Source organism: Herpailurus yagouaroundi, unplaced genomic scaffold (assembly GCF_014898765.1).
Source record: "Herpailurus yagouaroundi ecotype Mexico unplaced genomic scaffold, PumYag 250, whole genome shotgun sequence".
In the NCBI taxonomy this organism is placed as follows: domain Eukaryota; kingdom Metazoa; phylum Chordata; class Mammalia; order Carnivora; family Felidae; genus Herpailurus; species Herpailurus yagouaroundi.
The window spans coordinates 2,365,254-2,376,786 of record NW_024412467.1 but is presented as its reverse complement, the minus strand read 5'-3'; the positions used below and the strand labels follow the sequence as shown (position 1 = coordinate 2,376,786).

Sequence of the window (11,533 nt, the reverse complement as noted above, 5' to 3'; positions counted from 1 at the left end):
GGGGGGGGGGTGTCCGCGGGGCGGGGCCGTCGGGGGTGAGGATGAGGTGGGGGAGGGGCACGGACGAGCTGCACCCCCCACTGAGGTGGGCGAGCTGGGTGCCCGTCGGAGGTGACTTCCCAGCAGGGACGCCCCGCAGCCAGCGGGGCACGTGCCAGCGAGGGAGGACCCGGCCTGGAAACCCGGGCGGGGGGGCGTCATTGGCCTGGGGAAGATGACAGACACCCCCGGGAGAGGACGCGTGCAGGCAGAGGAGGGCCTAGCACCGCGTTTCCAGGGACACCACCGCGTGGGGCACGCCTGCGGCCAGACCCAAATGCTTCCGCTGAGGTTCTGACGAGCTGAGGGACCAGATTGCGAGACGGCGATTCTCCTTCTGAAAGGAAGCCGGGCGCAGAGAGCCCTGGTGCCGGTGACAGAGGTGTCAATGGCAGTGAGCAGCACGGGCAGACCACAGGCTCTTAGCCCAGAGAAACAGATGAGGGGCCCGAACTTCGAGGGCCTCTTGGTTTGAGGATCTCGATCTCTCATTTGGGTCCAGTTTGGTAACGGAAAAATGTGGCTGTCTGCTTGCTAGCATTAACTAAGTACTACTAATAATAGTAACGATAAAAATAAAATAATGATAATGATGATGATGATGATGATGATGATGTTTTCCCTGACAGGTTAGCTAGAGTTGATTGGTTTGGGTGGATGAAACCCCCGTGTCTACACTGTTTTTCACACCATGCTGCCCAGAGCCCCTTTCAGGAGCTGGGAGGCTGGGGATGGTTTAAAAAGAGGTGTTTTGTCCAGCACCAAGGATCGTATTTTCTGGAAGAAAAGAGAACAGTGGAGGCATCGGGGCTCTCAGACTTGAGATCTGCTAGAGTTAAAACCATTGCTTTTACTGTCACGTTCACACTGTGCAAATCCACAGAAGCGGACACAGTTCACGGTACCCTGGTGACTTTGTTTCCATTAGCTCCGTGTCACAGCCATCGTCTCTGAGATGTCACGGGCACCAGGAGGCCACTCAAATAAACAGCAGTCACTGTGGGCTCTCTTGGCCACACAAGGTATTTTTCAGCACGTGACAAGGAAGGCTATATTTCCCAGAGCTGTTTGTCTGTACAGGTCATGAGATCTTCTTTTGAGAGTATTAACCCTCTCTTCATGCCCATCCGGCTATAGGTCCCACCCCTTGTCCCATGCGGCCATCCAAGATTTTAGCAAGTTTGAAGGTGTGACTTTATCTTTTTCTCAAAAGTGACTGGTCTTATTTTTGATGATTTAAGGTAGGTTGAACATTAAATCTTTCCTACTGAAAGGCAAACTTTCTTTCCTTCCTTCCTTCCTTCCTTCCTTTCTTTCTTTCTTTCTTTCTTTCTTTCTTCCTCTCTTCCCCTTTCCTTCCCTTCCTTCCTTCCTTCCTTCCTTCCTTCCTTCCTTTTAATTTCCTTAAGTAATCTCTACGGTCAACCTGGGGCTCAAACTCACGACTCCTAGTTGCACACCCCGCTGACTGAGACAGCTGGGCACCCTGAAAGGCAAAGTCTCTAATGTTGGGAATTCTCAGCCTTTGTTTCATTTACATTTTAGCCCTGTCACTGCTCAGTGACATGTCCCCCTGACAGACTTAAGATGGGTGAGCTGCTGGGGTGCCTGGGTGGCTCAGTCACCAATGTCCAACTTCAGCTGATGTCCAACTTCAGCTTGGGTTGTGGTCTGGGGGTTTGTGGGTTCGAGATCCCCATTGGGCTCTCCACTCTTAACGAGGAGCCTGCTTCAGATCCTCTGTGTCTCTCTCTGCCCCTCCCCCATTTGCTCTCTATCTCTCAAAAAGGAATAAACATTAAAAAAATTAAAAAAAAAAAAAAAAAAGGAAGGGTGAGCTGCTTGTTAAAGCAGATCGTGGCGAAGCATCTGGGAATTTATTGGCACATTGAATTTCAGTATTTCCTTACAAATTTTATTTGTCCCTGTTCTTTCTTGTACACAAGAAAAATTGGTGAAATCATCCTATCAACTCTTTTTTTGGGATAAGCTATCCATTTCTGGGCTGCGGGCTGCTGAAACACATAAGTATTTCATTTGGAAAATTATCAACCCTAACAAAACAAAGTCACATTTAGCTACTATTTAAAGAAAAGACCCCCAGGGCGCTTGGGTGGCTCAATCCATTAAGCGTCTGACCTTGGCTCAGGTCATGATCTTGCAGTTGGTTCGCTTCGTAGGTTCGAGCCCCGCATCGGGCTCTGTGGTGACAGCTCAGAGCCTGGAACCTGCTTCGGATTCTGTGTCTCCCTCGCTCTCTGCCCCTCCCCCACTTACTCTCTGTTTCTCTCTCAGAAATAAACATTAAAATAAAGTTTTAAGAAAAGACCCCCAAATGAATACACAGTTCCCACCGTGAAGGAGGTAAGACAGGTGCCCCCAAGTAGGGGAAGAAAGCTGTTGGGTGCACTTGGCCTAGACTTGCTCTGAGCTGAACTGCCGGGGCCTCGGAGACTGGATCTTACCTGCAAGCTTTTCAGGGCCAGGCAGGCTGCCCTCTGGAGCTGGGGGTTTGCCTTTGTCAGTGCCTCACAGTAATACAGCAAGGCCTGGAAGAGAGGGAGGGACCCCGTGAGGACATTTTGATGTGTTTGCAGTTTCAGAGGCATCACTTTTACTCCCGGACCTAAACTATAGATAAAACGAGACATTTCATATGACCTTCAGAGCAAAAAAAAAAAAAAAAAAAAGAAAAAAAAATCCATAACAATTCATGTTTACTAAAAGAACTGTCTCTGAATTCAATCCATTACTCTATCAGGTCACAGACTCTGTGGACTATGAAGCTGGAAGGTCCAAAGTTACGTTTCCAGCATTCAAGAGCCCGAGGTCTAGCGCAAGTGCTAAGATTGCAGAAGGGTCTGTGGGGAAGGAATGTGTCTCCACAGAAGCTGCGAGACGCTAAGTGAATCGCGTGGAAGAAAGCCACCTTCCAAAGTGCCAGGACACGGTGCACGAAAATGATACTCGACCTGGACCGGGAAGGACGGGTTAGATTTCGGCCAAAATTAAGAGTTGGATGCTTATCAGACTGAGCCACCCAGGCGCTGCCCCCCCGCCCAATTATCTTTTAAGCTGGTTTAAGACCCAGGCCCTGCGTCACCAACCACTATGTGACCGGCTCTCTACTGTCTTTCTGATTTCCTATGACTTACGTTGACCTAATTATCATTACGTATGTACACATATGTACGCCTGTGTTTATATCTATTTCTACTCTCTCAACTTGCTCACGCGTGCTTTTGGCATTTTACTTAACTTCCTGTGCCTTAGTCTGTCAATCTGCAAAGTGAGTAGACTCAAAAGCCACTCACAGGCCTTTCTGATTCTTCCACATGGTGACACATGTCAAGGACTGAAATCCGGTCTTAGCACGAAGTAAGGCCTCGATAAATAGAGCTGTAGCGTTACTGTTATTCTCACATACATCTGCGTATTCACGTATTTGCTTATAGGAGATACAACAGTGACTCCATGTCTGTTGAAGCTCCCTAAAAGATGAAGATCTTGGATTTTTTGTTTTTTTAATCTTATTTGATTCCTTACAGCACCTAGAATGAATGATACCCTGCACTTAGTGACACCCATCAACTCTGGTGCCACCATCGTGCCTGGATGAAAGAGCTTGAAAGTGTAACCAAACACCTGCTGATGTGTTTGCTCATGGGATGGCACCTAGCACTGTGGTGGTCCCTCCCAGTTGTGATAAGACACAGCCTAGTTTCTCAGTGCTGGACAACAGCCCCACCCTTAAATTCTTTTGAACGTTTATTTATTTTTGAGACAGAGAGAGACAGAGCATGAACAGGGGAGGGTCAGAGAGAGAGAGGGAGACACAGAATCTGAAACAGGCTCCAGGCTCTGAGCTGTCAGCACAGAGCCCGATGCGGGGCTTGAACTCATGGACCGCGAGATCATGACCTGAGCCGAAGTCGGACGCTTAACCGACTGAGTCACCCAGGCACCCCAAGAACAGCCCCACCCTTAAAAAAATATGGAGATATAATTCACATACCATAATATTCACCCTTGAAAGTGTATGGCCCAGTGGTTTTTCATACACTCACAAAACATCACCACTACCTAATTCCAGATCATTTTCTTTTTCCTTTTTTTTTTTTTTAGTAATAAAGTTTATTTTTAGTTGGTACTAAGAGAAAGGGACCAGATCATTTCCATGACTCTAAAAAGAAATCCTGTACCCTTGGGCAGTCATTCCCCTGGTCTCCTCCCTCTAGTTCCTGGCAACCACTGATCCCTCTCTCTCTCTGCATTTCCCTAGTCTGGACATTTTGTGGGAACGGAATCACGTAACATGTGGCCTTTTACGTCTTGCACTTTCACTAGCCAGATGTGTTCAAGGTTCCTCCAGCACGAGTCAGAATTCCTTGTGTGTTGCATCATATTCCTCTGTAGGGACAGATCACATTTTGTGCACTCGTCAGCCGATGGACATTTGGACTGTTTCCACTTTTTGGCCGTTGTGAGTAATAATCATATTAAATGTCCCATTTCACTTAGGCTTTTGCATAGTTATCATCAATTGGTTTTTGACCTCCAGGGCCAGCCCTTGTGAAAATTGTAAAATGGATGAACTTTAGCACATGATGCTTCTCCATTTTCCCCGTCCATTTCCCTCCTGTACCCCTCCTAAGAGCTTCCAAGCTTTAACCACCTAACCAAAGTTTAACCCGTTGTGCAAAGCATACATTCCAAGGCTTAACTGGCCAAAAACAACTTAAATGGTTCTTCCTCTCAGGCATGTTTGCATGACACTGACTCAAGAGGGATGAAGTGCTGCATATGGGCCCGGTCAGTCCACCGCTGATAATGGGATCTTTGTTTTGTTTTGTTTTAAAATTTTTTTTCAATGTTTATTCGTTTTTGAGAGAGTGAGAGAGTGAGAGAGAGAGAGAGAGAGAGAGAGCACAAGCCACGAGCAGAGGAAGGGCAGAGAGGGAGACACAGAATCCGAAGCAGGCTCCAGGCTCTGAGCTGTCAGCACAGAGCCTGACGCGGGGCTTGAACCCACAAACCGTGAGATCATGACCTGAGCCAAAGTCGGATGCTCAGCCGACTGAGCCACCGAGGTGCCCCTGTTTTGTTTTTTGAATGTTTATTTATCTATTTATTTTGAGAGAGAGCGTGCCTATATGAGCGGGGGAGGAGGAGAGACAGGGAGAGGGAGAGAGAGAGAGAGAGAGAGAGAGAGAGAGAATCCTAAGCAGGCTCTGTACCACCAGCACAGAGCCTAACGTGGGGCTCGATCCATGAACCGTGAGATCATGACCTGCGCGCAAGCCAAGAGTCGAACGCTTAACCAGCTGAGCCACCCAGGTGCGCCAGGAACAGGATCTGTAGATGGGACTTCTGGACCACACTGTCCCTGTGAGCATGAAGCCCATAACTCTGCTGGCTTGAGTGGGAACTGGGCGCTGTTCCCCGGCCTGAGAAAGCATCTGGCACTTCTCTGTGCCTTGCAGAGATATACCATCTCACAGGACACATAAGCAGCATCTTGCTCACTTGGGTTTGAGCAGTGGCCCAAGAAGAGGTGGCTGCTGTGACATTTGGATCGATAAGAGTTATTTTTTTTAATGTTTATTTATTCTTGAGAGAGAGAGAGAGAGAGAGAGAGAGAGAGCACAAGCAGGGGAGGGGCAGAAAGAAAGGGAGACACAGAATCCAAAGCAGGCTCGAGGCTCTGAGCTGTCAGCGCAGAGCCCAACGTGGGGCTCAAACCCACAAACCATGAGATCGTGACTGGAACTGAAGTCGGATGTTTAACCGACTGAGCCACCCAGGTGCCCCACAACTGGTAGGAGTTCTAAGAAGCCAAGAGAAGGTGTGCTGTTAAGCAAGAGTCCCTGACACTGAACAGGACAGCGAGCATCTCCTCTGGCAAGTCCCAGATGATTGGAGAAACAACATCTCAACACAACGGTACAACTGGAAAGGATGGACATCTTCTACTTGTTTGGGGTGGGGGAGCAAAAAGCATCAAAAGTGAACCAACCTACAACTTTTAGTTTCAGTAGCTACGGGTTTTCAAAGGTTGAAGATTTATAGAAACACCAGCTCTCACCTAGGTATTTTTATATTTGCTTTAGCCCTTCACATGTGAGTACAGAATTAATGTGCCAACGTTTGCTATTTCATACAAGAAAAAATGGAAAGAACTCAAGGTTTGGGCACGGTGGGTCCAACATTTCTAGGTGATACCTAAGTTTCTAGCTTCTTAACTAGTGTGTCGTCTAAGCCATCTACAAGGGGACACTCTTTCGTGGAAAGCGAATCCAAGGGCATGACAACGAGAGCTGAACTGGAATAAAGAGAGAGCATGTGGCCAGTGGCATGTGCCCTAAAAGTAGAAGGCGCATACAGGAGAGGCAAAGAAGGGCTGTGTTGTAACTGCTGTGGTTGCTACTGTTTTCTGTGTTGTTTTTTAATTTTTGATGTTTATCTATTTATTGTAAAACTGAGAGAGCGAGTGGGGGAGAGGCAGAGAGAGGAGGAGAGAATCCCACACAGGGTCCACGCCGTTAGCACAGAGTCTGATGGGGGGCTCCATCCTATGGACCGTGAGATCATGACCTGAGCCGAAATCAAGAGTTGGATGCCCAACCGACTGAGACGCCCAGGTGCCCCAGGCTGCCTTTATCTAAGGAGACGCTAGACCATGGGTCCTTGTCATGACCAAAGGGCACTTGTCATGACCAAAGGGCACCATGATCCCACGCACAGAAGACTGTGTCTGTATAGGCTGCTACCAGCAGCGGTCACACGCCTTTAATTTTCCTCCTCTCTCTTCAGTAGAGTGAGGATGATTGGCCCATAGAACAGCCTGTTGAGCAAATCCCAGTAAAAGACTGGAGCTTTGTAGGAAAGAAGAACATGAAGTCCCTGCTCTTGGGCCCAGATGACCTTAGAATGGAAGGTCTTGTGGAGACACAAACATCCCACCATTCCCCAGCTTAGCTGACACCTCAGAGAAGTTAAGCTCTTCTCAGCTGTCAACATTTGACCTTTCCCAGGACAAGAAGGGGCCAACTTTGACTTTACTGAGCTGATCTGAGGGTGGGCATGAGCTGATTTTTAGAACAACTGTTCAGATTATAAAGGGGACCGAGCCGCTGTCTGTACGGGGCCCCTGCGTGCTTGAATTGCCAATGCCTGTTACACCCGGCTGGTACTGAATTAAAGCCACGGAGGGGTCAACCTCCTCTCCCCTGGCAAAAAGGAGTGATGGCTTTCGAAATTAAAAATATTCTTGTTCTTTGACTCAATGGTTTGATGACCGATGCCAAGTCACAAACGGTGTGTGCCTGTATGCTCATCATGATATTTTTCAGAGTTGGGATCTCCACAAAGGCCCAACAGTATGGAACAAGAAAATAAATTATAGAGTATCCATATACCCTGAGATGCACATTAACCCCTCAAATAGAATGAAGTAGATCAACATGTTCTAACAAGGAAAATAACCATGATCTATTACATTTAAAAACTCAGTTATGCGGGGCGCCTGGGTGGCGCAGTCGGTTAAGCGTCCGACTTCAGCCAGGTCACGATCTCGCGGTCCGGGAGTTCGAGCCCCGCGTCGGGCTCTGGGCTGATGGCTCAGAGCCTGGAGCCTGTTTCCGATTCTGTGTCTCCCTCTCTCTCTGCCCCTCCCCCGTTCATGCTCTGTCTCTCTCTGTCCCAAAAATAAAAATAAACGTTGAAAAAAAAAAATTAAAAAAAAAAAAAAAACAAACTCAGTTATGCAACAGAACAGTGTGATCTCATTTAAGAAAAAAAAATAATTATAGGGGCGCCTGGGTGGCTCAGTCGGTTAAGCGTCCCACTTCGGCTGAGGTCATGATCTTGCACTCCGTGAGTTCGAGCCCCATGTTGGGCTCTGTGCTGACAGCTCGGAGCCTGGAGCCTGCTTCGGATTCTGTGTCTCCCTCTCTCTCTGCCCCTCCCCTGCTCGCACTCTGTCTCTCTCTCAAAAATAAATAACTATTAACAAAAAAGAAAAAAATAATTATAGATGTTAGCATATGCATAGAAGAACATTAGAAGGAATGTACACCAAATCCCTAACAGTTTTCTCTGGGGGCTGGACTTATGGGCACTAAAATATTTACAGTATATTTTGTAGTTTAAATGGTGTTACAGGGTATGTATTATTAATAGGCAGAAGAAAATTATTTTTTTATAAGAAACATTTGGCAAAATATTAATAGTAAATGATAGAAAATTAAAGAAGCTTCTGGCTTGATGTCCGTGGTTTGGGGCTTTACCTTTTCCCTGAAGTGCTCGTTTCTGGAGGCTGCGGTCAAGTACAGCATCACAGCCTCACGGGCTTCCTGGTCATCGCCAGTCAGCAGCACAGCCAGAGTCCCGAGTACTTCCTGCTGGGCTGAGAGGCTGCCCGGTGCAAGGTCACTCATGGCCTGGAGCAGTTTCTCATCTCTCAGCGACTGCAGGGTCTGAATCAAGGAAACTAGCGAGTGAAAAGAAAGCAGAGTTCACTTTCTGATCATAAGGTAACACACTCACTAAAAATATACGACTCAAGTATACATGTAATAACAGACCCAAGTACGCAAAGTCAGCATACGACGAAGGTGATGTTTTGTCAGTGAGAAAAGGGCATGATTCTAGTAACTCTATTATGGTAAATGGCAAACCTTAATAGGGAGTAGCAAAGGCAGATCTCCATCTTGTACGGCCGCTAAAATAACTTCTAGATGAATTAAATAGTCAAATGTAAAAATATACAGCGAAGGAACTACAAGTAAACTTGTAGTTTACTACAAGTAAAATCTTCCCGATGAGAGCCGACTCTGTTGCCGATCTTTTAGCCATACCCGTCTGGCAATCCCCTGGCCCCGAGTGACCCCAGCTTGATGTTCTCTCTGTCTGCACTCGGGCACCTGGGCTGGGATGGAGAAATCCAGCTGGTTGGCTGGAATATGGAGATGATATGATAAAAAATAAACTTCTGAGTCCCATTTGGACAAGCTGATGATGTTCCATGACCAAGGAATGTATTCTGATCCCTCATAAAGTACCCGGTGCAGGCATCTATTAGTCACCGAAACATCAGGATAAGAGTGTATCTGGTCAGTACAGATGGGAAATGATAACCTAAAATTCACGATCCATCAGTAGACAGCATCCACTATTCAATGGACACGTTAGTGAATTTTTGAGATTTTTTTTTTGGCTTTAATTTCCTATTTCTGCTGCTGGGGATGTTGTGGTCATTTCACTGCTTTTTAAATAAATGCCACAGCATAAGGTCTCGAGACAGTATTACGTATAGCAATGGAACAAACAAATCATGGAAAACAACCTAACTGTTCAACAGTAATCAACTATATTCGCATGCACCCAAATGCAGGGATACTACAAAACTAAAAAAAACTTTCAAAGGATAACATGGGATATAATATCAAATAAAAGCTAGGACTGAATGCTTTATAATAGGTCATCACAGCTTTGAAATGTCAAATCCATGCATATCCAACTAAAAATACATTAAATTTTAAAAGTAAGATAGTAGGTGATTTGAATATTTTTAGGTGTACTTTTTTGTTTTCTAGTCTTTTTTTTTTTTTTTTAAATAATGAGGGCCTTTTTCTTATTTAAAGGAAGAAGAAAACAAAAAAGACATGTACAGGGTTAGGGTTTCTCCACGGTCCTCCTCCACTCCTACTGGTAAGTAGGTACGCCTTCCCCGGGACCGTCGGGGGGAGGCTCAGGGATGTCAGCTGCTACTGATGTCATTTGAACAGCAGAGAAAATTTACTCAGAAAACTGCTTTAGAGACAGTGACAAACTTAGAGAAGATAGGAAGACTATCCTCAAGTGAGATCCTGTGGTCTCCCGCCTCGGTTCTCCTTCTAGAACTCTGGACCAGCATTTACTCATCACGAGGGCTACACAGACTCTCCTGTGTTCGGGCTGGCTTAGGCACCGGGTCGGGGGGAGAAAGTACGTCTTCTCACTGGGATGTGAGCTCTGTGACGGACCTGTCAGTGCAGGGTTCAGCGTTCTGGAGGGAAGGGCTAAGTCTGGTGCCGAGCCAACCCGTCTACTCCTAAAGAACACACTGCAGTCCCACTCCCTTTCACCGGCAGCGGTGAAGTCTGGGTGGATTTACAGAGCACAGACTGGGGAGCCAGAACCCAGCCCCTCGCTGCCTGGCTCCGCCCCCAAAGAGGTTTCCTCTCACTGCAGCTGCTTATTTTATTTTCAGCATGTGACACCACGCGAGAAGCAAGGCCATCATGAACGTCAGGCCACCCCGCCGTGCTGGTGCCCGTTCTGCACCCTCCCCAGAGACACAGCCCGAGACGTGGTTTTCCATCTCCTTTGCTGACCAACATGTCGCCCCATCTGCCTTGTCGTGAATCCCATTGCGGACTGTTATGAAAGTGCCTCCAGAAAGGGCAACGTAACACAGTACTGCCTGTAGGCTCGATCCCACAAACGGCAAATACATTCGTGAAGAAATGACATCATTAAATCAGCTTCTGGTCAACGTCGTATCCTTGCTGGGTGATCAGGATGCTCTCGGTACACCCCTGGTTCATTGCCAAGAGGCTCACTACTGTTAGGGGTCCAGAAGTCATTGAAAAGGCTGATCTCATCCCAGCTGTTGACTTGGGGGAAGAAATGGTTACCAGCCCTAAAAACTATGACTGAAAAGACCAGAGCTCACTCCAAATGGAGCCACCACACGGTGCAACGAAAGAACACGTCCCACCTTGCTTGGCCAGCTGGTTCAAGTAGCTCTCTAGGTCGCTCACACCGTGGCTGGTGAAGTAACCGTAATATTGGAAAACGGTGATGACCTCCGAAGAGAGGCTGGAGGGGAGCAGAGGCTCAGCCTGGTCCAGGATTTGGGACACCAGTGTTCGAAACACTGTTTGGAAGGAGAAACACAAAGAGGCTTTGAAGTGCCACGAGCACTCATTCGTTCACCTGTCTTCGTACCGTGGGGTACGGCAGAGCACAGTACGTGAGACGAGCTAGTCCTCAGTGAATAGCTGGATGATTACTGGACGTACGTATACATACCTGTGTAACTGCGTTGGGTCAAGAACAGAACACTGCTGGCACCCCACCTGGTTGACTCATGCCCCCATCTCAGTGCCCCCCTCAGATCCCCCCACCCCCACCACAGGTAACTGATAATCTGACTTCTATCACTAGGACTCAGCTTTACCTGTTCTTGAACATCATATAAATGGGATTATACAGTATATACTGTTTGTATCTGGTTCCTTTCACTCAATAAAATATTTGTGGGATTCACCTACATTGTTGCTTACAGTTTATTCTTCTTAAAAATTGCTGTGTAATAGCCTATTGTATGACTGATGCTATAAATACACAATATACACATATATACAATATTATATACATACACATTATACACACACACATACACAACACATTTATTTTCTTGTTGGTGGGCATTTGAGTTGTTTCTGAT

The 11,533-nt window shown here is 46.9% G+C and overlaps 1 protein-coding gene across 5 annotated transcripts in view; it reads right to left on the bottom strand.

Moving 5' to 3' along the window:
• The window catches only part of RIPOR2 (RHO family interacting cell polarization regulator 2), a 232,636-nt gene that overhangs the window by 8,226 nt on the left and 212,877 nt on the right, over positions 1–11,533 (bottom strand). For all 5 annotated transcript variants that reach the window (XM_040460448.1, XM_040460449.1, XM_040460450.1 and 2 more), the window contains 3 exons: positions 10,802–10,960; positions 8,328–8,530; positions 2,505–2,588 (listed from right to left, as the gene is read on the bottom strand). In XM_040460448.1, the coding sequence (XP_040316382.1) occupies positions 2,505–2,588; positions 8,328–8,530; positions 10,802–10,960 (446 nt within the window). The remainder of the gene's footprint in view (positions 1–2,504; positions 2,589–8,327; positions 8,531–10,801; positions 10,961–11,533) is intronic.